This window comes from Mirounga leonina, unplaced genomic scaffold, assembly GCF_011800145.1.
Source record: "Mirounga leonina isolate KUSES-001 unplaced genomic scaffold, KU_Mleo_1.0 Mir_519, whole genome shotgun sequence".
Taxonomy (NCBI): Eukaryota; Metazoa; Chordata; class Mammalia; order Carnivora; family Phocidae; genus Mirounga; species Mirounga leonina.
In genome coordinates this window covers 1-18643 of record NW_023270799.1, presented here as the reverse complement: position 1 = coordinate 18643, position 18643 = coordinate 1, and the positions used below count along the sequence as shown (strand labels likewise).

Genomic DNA, 18643 nt, shown 5'->3' with positions numbered 1-18643 from the left:
ATCTTCTTAAAGTCTTGCTAAACTTTAGTATCCTTCTGTTCGTTCTTGACAAAGAGTAATCCTGACTCATTGGCTCTTACTGTGACCGTGGTATTTTATTTTCTTAGAATCTTGGTTCTGGTCAACTACCTCCTAGCAAGGTCCAACTCAGCCTGCCTAGGTAGGAATGAAAAGTCTATGGAAGAGTGATGACAATTACTACTATCAGAACAAATAAGATGTGGCATATCAGTAAGTTAAACATAGTGCTAAGGGAGCAGGGTGACGTTCATTACCCCATTCCTCATGCACTGGCAGAGGAGAATGTGTTTCACTCCACTGTTCTGGAGAGAACACATTCGGAGGAGTTTGGGAGTAGACGTTTTCTCTAGACCACAATCTTGCACCAAAGTGCCAAAAGCATGGGACACGAGACACAAGGAAATGAAACCAGAATATCTAAATTTTCGAAGAAGGCAATAATGTCTCAGGGTCACTCTCTAAATTTGAGAAACAAGGCAGAGGATCATAGGGGAAGGGAGAGAAAAATGAAACAAGATGAAACCAGAGGGAGACAAACCATAAGAGACTCTCAATCTCAGGAAATAAACTGAGGGTTGCTGGAGTGGTGGCGGGTGGGAGGGATGACGTGGCTGGGTGATAGACATTGGGGCGGGTATGTGCTATGGTGAGCGCTGTGAATTGTGGAAGACTGATGAATCACAGACCTGTACCCCTGAAACAAATAATACGTTATATGTTAATAGAAAGAAAAAAAAAAAAAGAAAAGGTCCCTCCCTGAAAGTAGGCAATATATATGGGAGATGACTACACACGAGTCACCAAAACAAAACAGTAACAACAACAAACACAAAGAAATACACACACATATTAAACATGTGGAAGCACAACGGTTGCTGGGCGCTGTGTGCTCAGTGAATACGGACTCACAGGCTGTGGACTCAAGGCGGGTGCCTCTGGCTGGCTTGCCCTGGGACTGAAACCCAACAGTTCCCAGGTCCTCGCTGTCTCCAATAGAGGGAGCACTAAGTTACCTGCCACGCCATTACCTATTCACTTAATTGGGGGACCACAGTTTTGTTTGTGACAACTTCTATAGGGGAGATGCAGTCTCTTTTGTGACTGCTGGCCCCTTGGAGACTAGAACTAATTCGAGGTTCGAACCAACTTTGAAGAGGCTGAAGAAGCTACGCCCATTCCTGTGAAATCCCAGGACACCGCTACAGCTACCGGAACCCAGGCTCTGCGTAAAAGCCTCTGGCTGACACTGAGCCAACTGTATACGATTGAGAATGAAGGCACTTGGACTTTAATTTCTATGGGCTTTTGTGAGGGGATTTAGTTTGGGGGGAAGTGGAGTCATAAACAAAGAGTGTCCTATTGTTCAAATTTGGGACATTTTCATGTGGATACAGTCTCTGTGTTCATTTCATCAAAGTCTGGTGAGCCACTTTGGACAACATGACTGGACCTAATTAGTGATACGAAATGGACCGGAGAGTTAACTTTCAGCTTAGCGTGCTGCATGGCGTTCTACCGGACTCATGGGGCCGGAGTCTTTTGTGGGCAGAAAGCAAGATGCCCTTCAGCAGTTCCAGAAGGACTCTGTGGGGAGGAGGCGAGTTCAGGCGTGTGTGAGCGCAGCAGTAGCGGGAGCAGGCGCGGCTCCGCTAAGGGGACTGCTGCCCTGGCTCCCTTCGGAGGCTGGAGCACAAAGGGCTACGACATTGGTTCTCAGCCTCCCATCGTGTGTGCGCGGCCTTCTTACCTTGTCTACATTTGCATCATCCATACAAAATACTGATATGTTTTTCTTTAAACATTCAGAGTGGACTTTAGAATCTTCGCTCATGGTAATGTGTTAGAACATGTTATACGTTTTTCTGAATACAGATTAAAATACATAGTTACTAAAATTTAAAAAAAAAAATGCCCGTGAGCATGCTACCTAAAGCAACTCACAGGACGCCTGTGGAACGCACAGTGTAATACACTAAAAAGCTTAAAAAGCTGGCAAATATTCAACGAGAGGGATGCATGCTACTCCACTCTCCGGGTCTCCATTCCAATCCTGATGACAGAAGGTGCTGTTGGGCAGAGATCTGGGGCCCCTCTCTCCACTGTCTCTCTCACACCATTCCAAGCAACAGAGAAAAGACCTTTCTAAGACTTATAGGAGTTCTAGTCAAGTGCTTTCTTATTGTGCCCTTGGCGTTCAGGACGCAGGGCTTCTTGCTCCCATGTTGGAGTGGGCTTGCGCGAGGATGCCTGCAGTTGCCTGGCCATTCCCGGCTCATTTCTGGAGGTGTAGTAGCAAACCCTGTTTCTGCTTGAGATCTAAGCCTCACTCTACCCAGCTTTGCTAGGGAACCCCATGATTTGGATGATAACATACATCTCAATCGCCTTCTGTCTCCTCTATTTCTCACTCGTTCAAATTCCAACACAGCATGTAGTTACAAAAACAAGTGAAAGAATGAGAGAAGAAAATGTTGATGGAAGAAGATGCATGCAGCTATGGTACAGCAAAATACTGTGTGTATATAAACATTTAATGATCGCTTGTTATGAAAAAGTGTTTTTTAAAAAATTAATGAAACTTGATACTCAAAATACTGTTGAGTTCTCCTTCCCCAACTTGGGGTTAGAGTCATGTAGCAGTCTAGTCTTTTTGGCTGAGTCTGTGCACACTGGAGCAGGGGCACCCTCCTTTGTTCCCTAGTCTCTGAGAAGCAAGGAGATATACTAGAAAGAATATTGGCCTTGGGGTCGGGCCTGGGGACAGATTCTGGATGTTTGAAGTTGGGCAAATTACCTAGGCTCCCTGAATCTCAGGTTTTACGTGTGTAAAATGGCAACAATAACCTTCCTAGGGTTGTTGTGAGGATTAAAGGAAATGCGTGTGAGTCAGCGAGACTGCCATTCAGAAAGAAATTCACATCCATGTCTAGGTATCCACTGGGCATGTCCCTATCTAGATAGTTTTTAAAGAGGTTTGGCATCTTTCCCTTGCATGGAAGTGGAGCCTGAGCGGTCGTGCTTATATTCAGAGGCCTTTTTCAGCACAGATAAAATGCCAAAACAATAAAGATTTTGATAGGATGTGTACCTTTGTGCAAACAAGCTTGCATAGCAAAATGGTGCAGATAAACGCAGATGACAATGGACTTTATACAAATAAATGAAATGATGTTTCTCTAGTATAAAAATAGATCAAATGGTAAGAGCACAAAAATAGGTGAAACGGTAACATAAACTGACTTGTGTAATCAGAGGGTCAACTCTTGACATTTTTCTCTCTAGGCCTTTTCTAATAGTTTTGTTGCTAAGGCTACAGTGTTTTTGCCAGATTGGAACAGCATTGTCAACTCTAATGAAGATTAAGTAGCTTTCCCAACTAGATTTTTTTTAATAAGCATCAGTTAATACTGCTGGCTTTCAAAGCCATGTTCGTGAAGAATGGAAAGATCTTTAAAGATCTGTTCTTAGAAAATGTAGCTCATAAAATTTGGAATTTAGCAGCATTTCTATTCCATAGTTATTCCAACACAAATTTTTATCACGGTTACACTGAACAAAATAACTTAAAATCTAATTTCACATATTTAATTAAAACAAGAATAAGAAATTATTATTTACAACTTTAGCCAAAAATTAATTCCCTAAAGAGTAACTGAGGTTACTTAACGAACAATTCTTTTGACTAGTGGGTAAAGTGTTTCACAACTGCTCACAAATGCACACTTGATTTATTCTTTGCACAATATGGATAAGTTACAGGAAGTCATCTGAGGAAAGTGTAAATACAAATGCACCCAAAGAGACGTAGAGTTTTGTAAAGCGGAGTAAATGAAAACCAGTTTGCTCTGGACACTCAATTGCTAAGAGGATGTCAAAGGTAAGAGCCATTAGGAAACGGGTGAAGAAACACTCCTTTTGATGTGCTTGCTGAGGAGCCAGATGAGCTTCCTTGGTCATGGACAGAAGAGACCATCTAAACTCTAAAAAATGTAGTGCAGTTTGCACGCCCGCTGATTCCGCAATTCTACTTGTGCACTAAAGCATGAGAATTAAATTAAATAATTCATGTGAAGTGCTTAGCCAATTACAGATGCTGTATTTCCTTCCTTGGATGTCTATATTTTTGTAGCCAGAAATCCCACTGTTAATTTCCAATAAGAAAAGCTGAATATTACAGCCTTTAAAGTCAAAAGTTCACCTTAATTTGAATATTGCAGCATTAGTGACATCTGGTGGAAAATGAGTTACAATGCGGCATTATAGCTATTCTGATCTGTCCTGTCTAATAATAATATTATCACTTTCATCACATTTTCACATACCCCTTTCCCCAACTCCATGGGAGGAGTATACTTCCCTGCCCCACTGAAGTTTGGCTCAGCCACAAGACTTGGCCAAAATCAGTGGAATGTGGGCAAAAATGTCAGTGTCAAAGTTTGGAAACTAAGCTTTAAAAGTCCTGGCTAGCTATTGCCCCTTCAATGGTAGAATGAAACATGTGACCTGCAGATTTGCATGAGAATAAAACAAGCACCCCAGATAATCCACAGACTTACAGGAAAAAAAAAAATGCTTACGGTTATTCTATGGTTGTTTGCTATGAAGCAAAAGCCAACTAAAACATGAGATCGTTATACCTCTGTGTAAAATTCCCATCCAGGCTTGACTTCCTTGTCCAATTGATGACACTGGGAGAAGAGTCCTGAAGACCGGGTGTGGTTCAGTCCCATCTGGGGCTCTGTTTCAGACCTCGACAGGCCCAATCGGAACATGTTGTTTTCACTCCTGTACCTATGGTAAGCAAAACCGAGTCAGAGTCCAGGCCAGGCCTATCAGAGGCCTATCAGACTCTCTTGGAATCTTGGCTTCTCTGTTTCACATGGTATGGAAGTCACGCACGTTTTGTTTTTTTTTTTTTTTCCTAGCAAATCTTTATTTAAATTCTACTTAATTAACATATACTGTAATATTAGTTTCAGGAGAATTTAGTGATTCATCACCTACATGTAACACCCAGTACTCATCAGTCATTCCCAATTCTTGAACCTGTTGGTTTAAATATCTCCCTCCTAAGGTGAGCTTCAAGGTAGAGGAAAGAAGGCAGGACAAGTTTAGCTGGAGCCATAGGCCAAAGCTTTTCCAATTGAACTTTACCAACAAAGCTCATAGCTTTGTATTTGTATTTCTTAAATGATACATAATCTATAAGGGGGGGAAATTAGCAATGTTAGAAATCACAAATTAAAACTGATAATATTAGGGTCATTTAATTTGGTAAATAAAAACACAAATGACAGAAATTTAAGTATTATCAATGATATATTAAGAAAGTTGCTACCAGTGAGCTTTTGTGGGGGAAGAACCACATTATTTCCGGCCATTTAGCAGAGGCATTGTGTTTCCTAAAGCAGTTACTGCTTTCTGAAAAGAATTTCAAACTTTTGTCCCAAAAGTAGTTTCAGAATTTTCAACTCTCTCCATATTTTTACTGAACTTCCATTTCTGCTTTCTTTCTCAACCTAATGTGTCATGTTATGAAGGTTATGTACAGCCAAGAATTCAAATGTTTTAATCTTACTAGTGACCACTTTGTACTATATCTCATGTTGGAAAACCAGACTCTTGACCATACCTAATTCAAAATCATTTCCATTTCTGCATAACTACTTTTCTTATTCAGGCAAGAGTTGTGGGTGGACCTCTAAAATTAGATAGCTTCAACTCTCAAGGGAATGGGCTTTCGCAACAGCATTCACTACACCCATCATCAAATACGGGGACCTACACTTGTCTTGTAGTGAGAGAATTGCCCTTTATTCTTAACAGGCAGGCAACAGGATCAAACAGATCATTCAGGTGAAATAACAAAGACAAATACATATGTGATAAATCTGTGTAGTTACTTCTTGGAAGCTTGCCATGTACTTTCCTCTCCTTCATATCTCAAACTTCAGAAAGGCCAGGACCCTGTTTCAGTCATCCCAATACTTGGCACGTTAACAGGTGTTCACTTTGTAATTTTTGAAGGAATGGATACAGGCTATGTGTTTTTACTTTATAGTGAAGATTAACGAGTTAATACATATAAAGAGCTTAGAACAGTGCCTGATACTAAGCACTTAATTATTACAAAATGAGATAAGATTTAGAACAGAGATTAGAAGAGACTTTTTAGAAGTCTGCCTTCAACTGACCTTGGCAAAATAAGGAAGACTAGGCTAGCAATAAGGCTAGGAGTATAGAAAAGTTCTACAGCCCAACATACGCTAACAAATGACATGTATTATTTTATACAAAGAATGATGCTTATTTTAAGTCCACAGTTATAAGATTAAAGGGGTATAATCAAAGCTTGTCCATTAAATTGAAAGCACCTCCAGACTGACTCAAGTTTGTATTCTTAGGCCCTGGTAGGTACAAGATATTATTTGCTATACTGAATCCATCCTACTATTTAACTGTGTTAATACCACACCAATATAAAAATATGTTAAGACAAATTAAAATATACATACTTAACTTTATTACATCATTTAAAGCTTGATTTTATAAAACATAAAAAAAAAATTTTAAGTGTTCTGTATCACAGGAATTTAAACAGTGGCAATATACATAGCTTTGTAAGTTCAAGTTATATAAATTAAAATCAAATAATTGGAAATGCTTTTAATACGGAAAATATACAAATAAAATAAATGGCAAAAGGACCTAACAGGAGCAGTATTTCATTACTTACAGATTATCATTAGATAATTTCAGGATCTAAACAAAGACTCTGAATATTCGGACTTCTTTTGCTGTATTTTATATTTAAATATCTGCCTACCTATATTCCGAATCAAGGTACTTGACCAAAAGGTTTAAGAAGGCATTTAGCTTTATGGCAAAAGCTTTCCATCTACAGTTACCACCTTTAAAGGAATTGACATTAACAATGCTGATGTAATCTGCTAGTTCCCTTCTGAACAATGTGCAATAATTTATACCAACCCTGTATAAAGTCATACAGGTACCAAAAAATGGAACAATTATGCACAGTTCAATAGAAGTATAATGTTAAGTTTTCCCCATCTAAAAATTAACCAGTGAAACAAAATGTATCAACTATAGTTGACTTGGTTTCAGGAAAACCACATCTGAGAGTTATAAGTACATCACTGTCCTTATCTTATCCTCAGTCATTGACAGGAATTTTGTAGGCCACCATGCTATTTACTTTGTGGATTGTAGTAGTAAATGAACGAAGGGACGGACTTCCTCAGAATTGGTAATAAACTGTGGTCCCGACTCTTCCCATTTTTCAGGTACAACCAAATCTTTGTCTGTATGTATCAGGAGATCAAATGAACCTAAATTGGGGATAAGATCATTAAAGTACAATTATTTTTTTCTAAAGTACAACCACCCTTCCTGTGTCTTTCACATTTGAACCATCTATAGTGTCAGAAAAGCTAGTTTACCTTGATCTCTAATCAATTATATTAACTAATTGCTTTTCCTCAATGGAAATTTTAGTACAGAAAACACTGTACTCCTTTTACTTTATGAAAAACTCAAGTTTTTTTTTTTTTAAAGAGAAAACCACTAAAAATATTTGCAGAAAGTATAAAATTAATCATGAGACAGCATGAATCTAAGCCATAGAAAAGATAATACCTTGGTTCTGTGACAGCTGTATCCCAGTGCCCAGAACAGCATCTGGCATGTAGTAGGTATTTAGGATATATCTGATGAATGAAGGAGTAACTAAGAAAACAAAGACACAATTATAGCTATAAATCTTAATTATATACATAGAAATGTGTAGAAAATAAAAATAATGAAAGAAATTACATCAAAATATTCAAGAGTGAGTACTGTAGAATACTTTCATTGCTTTCCTTTTCAGCACTTGTAAATAAAATGCAAATAGCATTACTTTAGCTTTATCACACTTTTCTCATTCATATAACATGACATTTATAATTAAGAAAAAACTTAATGAGCGCGTTAATTCTTAAAGTAGTAGCTTAGTCTTTTCCACAACAAATTTAAGCCAGTGTGAAGTTGTATAATACTTACAAGAAACTTCCAATAGTGGCAGAAATGTCACCGTAGCTGTGATCTGTCTGATCACTGAACGGATTTCATCTTGGATAGCTTTCTGAGACTTTTCTCTGGGTGCACTATCAAAGAAACCAATTAATTCATTTTAAGTTTTAACAAGTTATTTGAAACACAGGTAAGATTATTTATCTGATTAAATGCTTCCAAAATCAAATAAGTAATGCATTCAAAAGGAGTTTTTTTTTTTAAATGAAAATAAATATATGTCCTTAAGAAACTTAGTAGGCCCAATATGTATCTCTATTATTTCATTTATCCTTCCAATCATTTTTTAGGGTTGTTCTTAGTATCAGGTCATTAAATAACAGATGACTAGAAAACCTGCCAAGTACTTCAAGTCAGGAAAGCTTCAGCATGTCTTAAAATAAAGATAACAAGCAGTATCTAAAATATTGAATCGGTATAATCATTTTGGCATTTTTAGTAATGCCTAAATGTCTAATTTCCTATTGCCTCAAATAAGATGTTAATCGTGTATGGCGTTAATAATTAAACATTTTCTAAAACAGACCAAAGGCTTCAGGAGCAAACTCCATCATTTCATTATGAGAGACAGTTCAGAGTTTACAGGTAAGCATGCCTAGGACGATGCTAGAAATTAGCATATAATGATGGGCATCTCCCATCCAGATAATCTAAAAACTTCAGTTTAATAAGTGTCTAAGGAGGGGCGCCTGGGTGGCTCAGGTAGTTAAGCGACTGCCTTTGGCTCAGATCATGATTCCCGGGTCCTGGGATTGAGCCCCACATCGGGCTCCCTGCTTGGCGGGAAGCCTGCTTCTCCCTCTCCCACTCCCCGTTTATGTTCCCTCTCTCGCATGCTCTATTAAATAAATAAATAAAATCCTAAAAAAAAAAAAAAAAGGGGGAGTGTCTAAGAAGTTTGTAGCATTAAATGAAATACAGTAGAGCTGCACAGTAAGCTGGGAGAAAGTCTAGGATAATACTTCATGGTTAAAAGTACCTTTCTACAATTCATGAAATGGCCCACCTAGGACGGACACCATGGTAGCTTTACATATAGCATCATAAACACTAAAGTTTGAAATTTATGGATTTAGTCTAAGCGCAATTATGTTAAAAGTCCGTGATAGGCAAAATTCTTTCGTGAGCACAATTTGTGAGCCCAATCCTTCTCCACAGGAGATTAAAGGTCACATCTAACATACTTAGAAACAAACTACTTTATATGAAACTAGTTCAATATAAGTAGAACTCATCTAGTAGAAGAAAACAGTTTTGGAAAAAGATCTGTAAAAATGGAAGCAATTTACTTCATACTTACCTGTCATCTTTGGCAGTCTTGTCACACTCAATATCAAATTGCCACCTTTCAAGGACCTCACCACTTTCAATATTTGAGATGACAACCACCAGTTTCTGAACTGAACACTTGTATAACCAATCTGCAATACATAACAAGGAATCTTTTTTGTTTCACTGCATTACAAAACAACTCTCTTCCCAGGTCTCACTTTCTATCCTCAGCAAATTCCTACCGCTAGTATTTTGGAACTCTGCCAACCTGTACAGAAAACCTGCCCCACAATAACCTAGCTCCTGTTTTCAAATTCTCAGTATTTGTACCAGATATAGTACTGAGTGCTGAAGACAGAGTAGAAAACAGGAAGTACACCCTAATCCAAGTAAGATGCAGGAGATGGCCATTAATCTAATCACTGCACCGATAAATATAAGATTCTAATTGTGGTAAACGCTATGAAGGTGCAGTATGTGACGCAATGAGAGCATAAGAGAGGAAAATTGGACTCACTCAGGGAGTTCTCACTTGACTTCAGTTCTACAAATAAATTATCATTAAATATGCAAAATGATACAGAAAAGGGTACAGGTCTTAAATATTGAAAAGGGAAGAGCATCTGACCAGAGGATTGAAAGAAGGGTAATACAACTGCAGTAAAGAAAGGGGAGAATGAACAAGGTCAGTTTGTGTAGGATACACAGGGGTCAGACCATGCAAGGCCATATGGGCCAAATTAAAGAAGTTACACTTCAAGAACCAGGGAAGTCATTACTGTATTTGAAGTATGGTGTGATGTAATTAAATTTGTATTTCAGAACTATCCTTCTGGCTGTGATGTGGAAAGCAGAGTAGAGGTAAAGAGGGGATCTAGAGACACCAATTAATTAGCAATTCAAGCAAGAGGTAATGAAGGCTTAGAGAAGGATAAGCTGGTAGAGATGGATCAGCAGATAGATTCAAGAGACTTCATGGTTAAAACTGTTAGGATTTATTGACTACTTATGAGTAAGCAAGAAGAAAGACTGAGATAGCTCCCAACTTCCTAGTTTATATCGCTAGTTGGATGGCTGATCCATTCACTGAGAAAAAGAATGCAAATGGGAGATGATGCTTAAGTTTTAAGATTTTATTTTTAAGTAATCTCCACACCCAACATGAGGCTGGAACTTAATATCTCGAGATCAAGAGTTGCATGCTCCATTGACTGAGCCAGCCAGGAGCGCCTTAAGTTTAGTTTTCAGGTATCACTGGGATAGCCAGATGAAGATATCAACGGAGCCACGAAATATATGAGCACAATTAGGAGAATTGGGTTGGATGTACATTTGTGAGTCAACTACACCAAGGTTGTTAGTGAAGCTATGTACATGTCAGACATCATCCTAGAGAGAGATTATAGTGAGAAGAGGGCCTCAGGACAAGCCCTGAATTAATCTTGGAAATTGGGATAGTATACTCAGGAATCTGTAGTGTTTTTTTTTCTTTTTTTAAGAGACAAAACAATTTTGTAATATTTAGGGTTTGTGGGCCACCTAGGTCTCTGTTGCATAGTCTTTAAAAAACAGCCCTTTAAAAATCTGAAAACAGGGCGCCTGGGTGGCTCAGTTGGTTAAGCGACTGCCTTCGGCTCAGGTCATGATCCTGGAGTCCCGGGATCGAGTCCCGCATCGGGCTCCCTGCTCAGCAGGGAGTCTGCTTCTCCCTCTGACCCTCCCCCCTCTCATGCTCTATCTCATTCTCTCTCTCAAATAAATAAAATCTTAAAAAAAAAAAAAATCTGAAAACATTCTTAGTTTGCAGGCAGTACAAAAATAGCCACTTGCTAGACACGGGCTGTCGTATGTATCAACTTTTTCTTGACATATATCAACTTCTTCTCAATTTAGCTCTGAAAAGGAAGAAATTGGGTAGTAACTTAAGGATTTGGCGTGGGTGGAAATTTTTTTCTTTTAAAACTGAAGAGAGATCAAAACAAAGAAATCAAAAATACCAGAGAAGAACTAGGATAAAATCCTTAAGGCTAGAAGAATGGGGATTCAGATTGAACAATTTGCCTCTAAGAAGAGCAATTCCTCCATTTTAACTAAAATAAAAGGGAGAAATTAAAGAGGAAGGTCTGCTACATCCGAGGTGAAGAAATATCCTCAGTGTAGTCTTAAAGGAGACAACCCAAAAACCAGTAGCTTAGGTGGGGCTTGCTTCTCCATCAAATTAAGATGATATAGATTATTAGTTGCTTACTAATAATCTTACTTTTTAGCCCTGAAGATAATCCAAAAAAAAACCCAATTAATCTAATTTTAAAAATAAAGCTACTTGATACAAAGAAATATATATGACTCATGAATTAAGAAAAAAAGATGACTAGTGTTTTTTGGAACTAGTTTTGGAAGATCAAATGGGGAGCTACGGAGAAACATCCTACAACAGAAAAATTAGAAGTGAGAATCCTAAGTAGAGAAAAATATGAGGGGAAAAAGGAATAGATGGAGAACAAGTATTGATTCAATACAGTAATTTCTTGAGCTAAAGAAAAACAGTGAGTGTTCAGATAGAAAAGGCTTACTGATTAAAGGCAGGATTTTAAAAAAGACAAATGGAAATATATAAAAAATAAAACTCTACTGGGTGCTCTATTACTTAGCAGTTCTTTTCTTTAAGTTTAGTTTCCAGGTTGGATCCAATTTTATTTTCCTTTAAGTAATGATGGCTTTAAACTCTAGGCAGTTACAGAAAATATATGTTAAAAATATACAGTGGATTTTTCTCCGATAGTGAACACCATCATAAGGACAGAAAATTCCAACTTGTTCCATCTGGCTACATGAACTGCAAAAATCATTTCTAAGGAAGTTGATGGAGACAGTTTTGTGAAGCCATATCAGATTCCTAATATCAAGATATTCAACCCACTCAAACTGCAGTATGGGAAGGGTGGACTTTCTTTCAATTTATATATTATTTGCTTCCTTCCAATTAAGAATCACTATATTTGAGGCTGTAGTGTTTTATACCTTTTTGTACAGAGCTGAAAAATGACCACCAAGATGCCAGAAAATATGGGTTTCTACAAGGCCTGCAAAACTCAAAATGGTTTGCAACAATTAAATACCTTTCGGCGGTTCCACCACATTATTTAGGTATTTTATGAGCTCAGGATCCGTTGTTACAAGCAAGGTGAGTCCATATTTCTGCACTCTAGTAAAGGTTTCAGATGGATATATGCCACGCTGATATAAAATGCTGTTGATGCCAAATGCCGGAAACAAAAGGAATGTTAAAGAAAAGTCATTATCACTTTGTAACTCTGGAAAATAAAACATATTTAGATGTGGCTACGTTTCATTAATGGTATAAAACCATAAATGCCTTAACGTGTTTGTGGGTGTTTTGCTGAAAGCAGAGTAGGTAAAAAGTGGCATTAAACATTCTTAAAACCTTGCTTCTAATTAAGAGAGAACACGATACCTGCATTTCTGTGGCAAAAAAAGAGAAAAGCGCCAAACGGCATTAATCTACTGTCAAAGTAGTACTACAACTCACTGTAATCCAAGTCCCAATTCAGATTATGTGGTTAGAGGGTGTCAAAATAGGCTTTTGCATCTCAGTTAGCAACTGATTAACTGTTCTCTGCAATGCTCTCAGCAAACCTTTCCCTCTTTTTCCTCCTTTTCTCCTCACAAGTCCTGCCAGATTCTATCAGAAGGCACAACTGTCCTGGTCCGGAATGGCGTTTCCTAAATCTAGTCCATCACCGCCAATACCAGAATCAAAGAGGGGCCGAGGGGTTGTTAAAAATATACGTGGCCCCCACCCCGGCCCTACGCCCTCTTAAGTCGCGGAGGCTGGGGGCGGGCGGAAAGGGCCTGGCTCTGTAGTTGAAAGCAAAGCTGCAGGTGGAGGGGCTACATCGCGCCGCAGGCCTCAGCAGCACCTAGGCCTCAAGCTCCACCATTAGCAAGGAGCCCGGAGGCGGCGTCTGCATCCGCTTCTTCCTAGATTCTCCCGCCGGGCAGGAGGCTGGGGCAGAGAGAGCTTAATTCTCGGCCTCGCGGCCTCGCGGCCTCCCCTCCGCCCCCTACCGCTTCCCCCGCCTCCGTGGCTGAGCCACGGGCCTACCGGGCGGCCTGGCCTCAGTTCACCCCGCCCTCCGGCCTGCGCGAGGAGGACTTACAGAAGAACTCGGCCACGGTTTCGGCGCTCCCGCGCAGGGTGATGCCTTGCTCCCGGGAGAGCTGCAGCGCCATGGCCAGTCCTACAGACGAAGGAGTGCGCTTCCCCCCGGCAGAGAGCGACGGCAGAGACGCCCACAGCAGTTCCCCGCCACTCGTTTCAAAAGTAACGGCGCAGCACGCCCTCGGGCCTCGGCGCAGGCGCGATGAGCCTCTAGGCCCCGCCCCGTGGGGCGGGGCCTGCAGGTCCTCTGGGCGCTTTTCGGAGCTGGCCTGTCCGCAGGCGCAGGGGATAGGCGTGGTCGCCCAGTTCTGGGTGGTCAAGCTCCGCAGGGTCCCGGCTGGGCCTGTGTAGTTGTGGTCTACTAGACCGGCCTGAGGGAAGAAGACGCCAAAACCTGGTTTGGGTTTTTTTTTTAAAGATTTTATTTATTGGGGCGCCTGGGTGGCTCAGTCGTTGGGCGTCTGCCTTCAGCTCAGGTCGTGGTCCCAGGGTCTTGGGATCGAGCCCCGCATCGGGCTCCCTGCCCCGCCGGGGGCCTGCTTCTCCCTGTCCCACTCCCCCTGCTTGTGTTTCCTCTCTCATTGTCTCTCTCTGTCAAATAAATGGATAAAAACCTTAAAAAAAAAAAAAGAATTTATTTATTTGAGAGAGAATGAGAGAGAGCACATGAGAGGGGGGAGGGTCAGTTTCAGATATTTTAAATATTTAAATATTTAGGTGGAATTACTTTAAAAGAAAATTTTGTTGCACACCATATTCAAAATGCTAAAAATTGTACACCTTGAGGTGTTGAAAACATGATCTTATGAAAATATCAGCCATTTTCACAGATCTGAAAAAAAGCTACTGAATTGTACTATATGCCTACTTAAGTTTTTGTTAGCTAAGCAAATAGATTTATTTTGAGATATGCAACTATGAATAATTGCCACTGCATTAATTCTACCACATTGTTAGGAATCATGACCTTGCATTGCAGACTCTAAAATGGATCTGAATTTGAAACCCTGAGAACCCTAGCGATAGAAGGGCAATGAGAAACATCATTATAAGGGCTCCTACAGCTTCTTTTAGGAGGAAAGAATCTGATACACATGAGTACTTTCAGGGCACTAAAAAAGCAGCTTAAAGCTGACCATATGAACCCTGTTTATAAACAATACAAAAAGAAAAGGTCATTACTGCATCAGAATTACCATCATAAAAAATATTATAAATAATATTAAAGTCACACTGAGTCAATAACCACAGGGTTTTATTATCTTCAACACTACTGACAGCTTAATAAAATATGCTTAACAAATCATTTGTTTGAAAATTGAAAACGATATTCCTATGTAATTACAGAAACAGTGTTTTTAAAAAGTGGATGGCAATATTCATTTTATATCCATCATCTGATTTTAATACAAATATCTTGCCAATAAAAATGTTACAGCTTTTAGAGATAAGAAAAAAATATGAAAGAAAGAAAAGAGAAAAGAAAAAAGTCTCAAACACAGGACCCAGAATGTCAACTAATTCAGCACAGTTTTGCAGTGTCAAGTAAAAAGTCTCTCATAGAAAGTTACATGGAAGTGTAAAACTTCGGTTTCTGGACTTTGATCCAAGCGGTCATAAAAACTGGTCCTCATTAGTAACTCCTATTTCCATTATATGTCAAATATTCTCAAGCTTTTGCCTAGTACAAAACAAAGCAATAAGAAGTCAATCACGTTACCCCTACAATACTAAATGATCTAAAACATAACCCACAATGGCAGAAATGATTAGTAACTAATGAAAGGTAACATTATTTTAATATGCTGTCAAGAATAACAACAGCTGTTAAGGTGGCATTAGCACCCGGAAGCCTTCATTTGCAAATGCATGAAGATTAGAGCCCTTAATTAACACAGTAGTATCTCAGGCGGGTAGAACTGCAAAGTTGTCTAGAATGGTGAGGGTGGGAGTTTCCATATGTTGTAGTTTACTAGTCTCCAGTTAATTTTTATGCCAATAGATTATGTTCTGAATTGTTCAACTGACACTCAAATTCACATAAACAGGCTGTGATTACTAAAAAGCATCTATGCTCCAAGCTTGTAGCTTTTAACTAGGTGCTTAGCTCTGTATTTGAAGATAGTTATAGGAAACAATGTAATATAGCAGCCGAACTGCTTTCAAGGTCAACCAAAATTCACGGGTATTTAAATGAGAATTTAGGAATGCCAGAAACCTTCATTCTGTTCAGTGACTACTACTGAGTACAGATCATTCAGTTTGGGAATAGGATAAAAAAGCATGCATGAATGTCATGCATGGAAGTAGTTCCATCAACATGCCTGTTTACCGGCACAGATGGCCAATCTAAGTGAATCCAAATTTATTTTAAATTTAAAAACATGTTAAATGTTTCTACAGAACTGTCTCATGGGGTCCTGAATCACACACAGTACTCATTTTACACTTACAGAGTGTAACAAACAGGATAAAAGCAGAGTAACAGCTTCTAGTTAAAAGAAGAAAAAAAAATCCTAGCTATAAAGTTAAAATGTCTGCAATAAGTTTTTACCACAACCATATGAATCACACTGGGTTTAGAAGTTTGGAATTTTTATAATCAACTACTGTCTAATCTCTCAATCTTAAATCTCTAGTTAATGCCACCAAATATAAGCCCAAACAGGAACCTCTGACTACACACAAGCTCTTAGATCGTATTCTTTAAACTGACAACTTTCAGCACTTTATACTTAATGAGGGCCTGTACTACTCTTAAATATTTTACACTTTCGTTTTCCAAGTTTTACTCAACATAAACTCTTAGAAATATATAAGAATATATATACACATACATGTCATAGAAAGTGGTCAGCCTATTGTCAACATCAACTATAATATAAAAACCGTAACTAAAAAAGTCTTTATATAGAGTTTCAGATGATCTAAATTTTACACAGAAAAGTGTAACTTTGAGAAATGAGGACTGTAATCCTGTGCTACTTGGGAGAAAAAGTAATGTGGAAAGAAAATTAAATGTAACCCCTTCCATTTAACTTCCAATAAAATGTTACTTTCAAAGATTTGGCAGGCTCTGAGTGAAGTGTTCTTATGTATGACTACTTAAAAAGATCACCAAACTATCCTAAGTTTCTGTCTTTAAAGGGAGAGAAGGAAAAAAAGAAGAGGACACTGATGTTGATTTGTAAGACAAATCACTTTTTTCTTTCAACTACTAATAATCTGCCTACAGAACATCTCCAAAGAACAGCCTGACACACTGAAAAAAATCAGCCCAGCTCTCCTGCCCGCTCCCCATTCAATGGGGGCAGAAAAGTGGAAGTGTGCAAGGGTGAAAGGAAACTAGGGACAGATGGCCTCGGAGTAGCAGGTGACCTTTGAAAACTGGGGGCCCACAACAATCAATAATTCCAGATCTAGATGGCCTTCGTGCCTCACCCCGAACTCGCAGGAAACTGTCCTTTGAAAAGAAACCACTTTTCTTTTCAGGGTTTATCCTCTGGTTGCTCCAGATTCAGATTTTGAAGGAAGACAGCCAAAGCGGGGAAAGAGGACTTTAAAAGGAGGGCGGAGTAATTAAACGGAAGAGATAAGATTTGCCCTAAGCTATCGCCTCTGTCCAAGACCCCCGAAAGGGATGAAATCGACACAAACTCGTTTAGGAGAAACTGCCTTAAAAAGAGCCCCTTCTAAAATCCCAAAGGAATACACCGTAAGAGAATAAAGGAAGACAAAAATATCAGACAGTCCATTTTCAATGAAGCATCCCTCTGCCCCCCCGCCCCCCGCTGGGCGCCCCCAGCCAGCACCCAGCCCCGCGCCCCCAAGGTAAAGTGGCAAGTGGGGGGATGCTGAAGGGACTACCTTGTTTTGTCTCCAAAGGGCAACACAGCAAACATAGGAAGGTCGAAGTGCAGACCACGCGGCCTCCGCAGACTCTGGACTCCGGGAGGCGCCGGGGGGCGACGACGTGCCCAGGGGAGGCGGTGACTCCAAGCCTGCTCCCTTACCGACCCCGCCACCGGGCCGCCGCCCGCCGCAGCCCGCTCGCTCCGCGCTGCGCCGCCCCCTGGCGGGGAGCGCCCGGCAGAGCGGAGGCCGAACGCCGGCGGGGGGGAGCCCAGCGCCGAGCCTCGGCCGGCCGCTCCACCATCACCGCCCTGAGTGCGCTTTCCTGGCGGCCAAGGCAGCCAGCGCCGGCTGCCCGACGGCCGCTGCCTGGAGGCGGCGGCGGCGGCGGCGGCGGGTCCGGGACTCTTCCCCAAAGAGGCGCGTCCTGGAGTCAGTCGGAGTCCGCGTGTAGAAGCCTTTGCCCGCGCAGCGGCTTCTCACCAACTCCTCAGGCTTCAGGGCATCCGCCCGCCTCCACTCTCTGCTCCGGCCCCTCCTTCCTCGGCTTCAACCTCAATACCTCCCCAACTCTACGGGAGCCTTTCCCACGCGCGCCCCAACTGCCCCCCGGGCAGCCACCTCCCAAAGGACAGGCACCCTCCTCCCCGCCCTCGGCAGCGGCCGCCCGGCGCTTGGCTCTCGACCGGGAAGAGCTGGCCTCTGGGGTCGGCTGGGGCTGCGCGGGACCCGTCAGCGCCCCGCTGTCGGCTCCCGCCGCGCCTCCCCAGCGCCCTTTGTGTGCGCGCCGCGAACCCCTCTGCGGAGCCCTTTCAGCGGCGCCGCCTTGGGAGCAAGAGAGAGTGAAAGGAAGCGCCGGGCCAAGCAAGGGACTGGAAAGGGGCAAAAGGCGACAGCGCTTACTCTGGGAAGACTCCGGCATGTTGCTGCCTTTGGGCTCCTCGTGGTCTCGCCCCTACCCCGACTTCCCCGCCCGCCAAGGGCCAGGGCGAGGGGGGACGGGGGAGGAGCGGAGCTGCTGGGACCCAGTTGGAAATGGTGCTTCCGGAGCCGCAGGGAAGGGGCTCAAAACTGTTTTGGTTTCGCTGAGGAGATTTAGGGGGACTAGGAGGCTAAAGAAGGGCTGGGGGAAGGCCCGTGAGCGCGGATGTATGTAAATAATCTTGCTCTCAGGGAATAATCTTGCTCTCACCGGCCGTGTGTGTGTGTGGGGGGGGGGGGGGG

General features: G+C 41.2%; 1 protein-coding gene across 3 annotated transcripts; it reads right to left on the bottom strand.

The window, feature by feature from the left end:
• Positions 1-755: 755 nt before the first annotated feature.
• Positions 756-18406, bottom strand: LOC118000543 (mitotic spindle assembly checkpoint protein MAD2A-like). Of its 3 annotated transcripts, none has more exons than XM_034990295.1 (7): positions 17435-18404; positions 13566-13938; positions 12504-12650; positions 9413-9533; positions 8083-8186; positions 7678-7767; positions 756-4812 (listed from the first exon to the last, which is right to left on the bottom strand). In XM_034990295.1, exons 2-7 carry the CDS (start codon positions 13636-13638, stop codon positions 4742-4744), a joined length of 606 nt encoding a protein of 201 aa, XP_034846186.1. In that variant the 5' UTR covers positions 13639-13938; positions 17435-18404; the 3' UTR covers positions 756-4741. The 3 variants fall into 3 exon arrangements, with proteins under 3 accessions (XP_034846186.1, XP_034846187.1, XP_034846185.1); XM_034990296.1 differs by lacking the exon at positions 756-4812 and adding an exon at positions 4819-5100 and having other exon boundaries at positions 17435-18406; XM_034990294.1 differs by lacking the exon at positions 756-4812 and adding an exon at positions 5814-7370 and having other exon boundaries at positions 17435-18403.
• Positions 18407-18643: the final 237 nt, after the last annotated feature.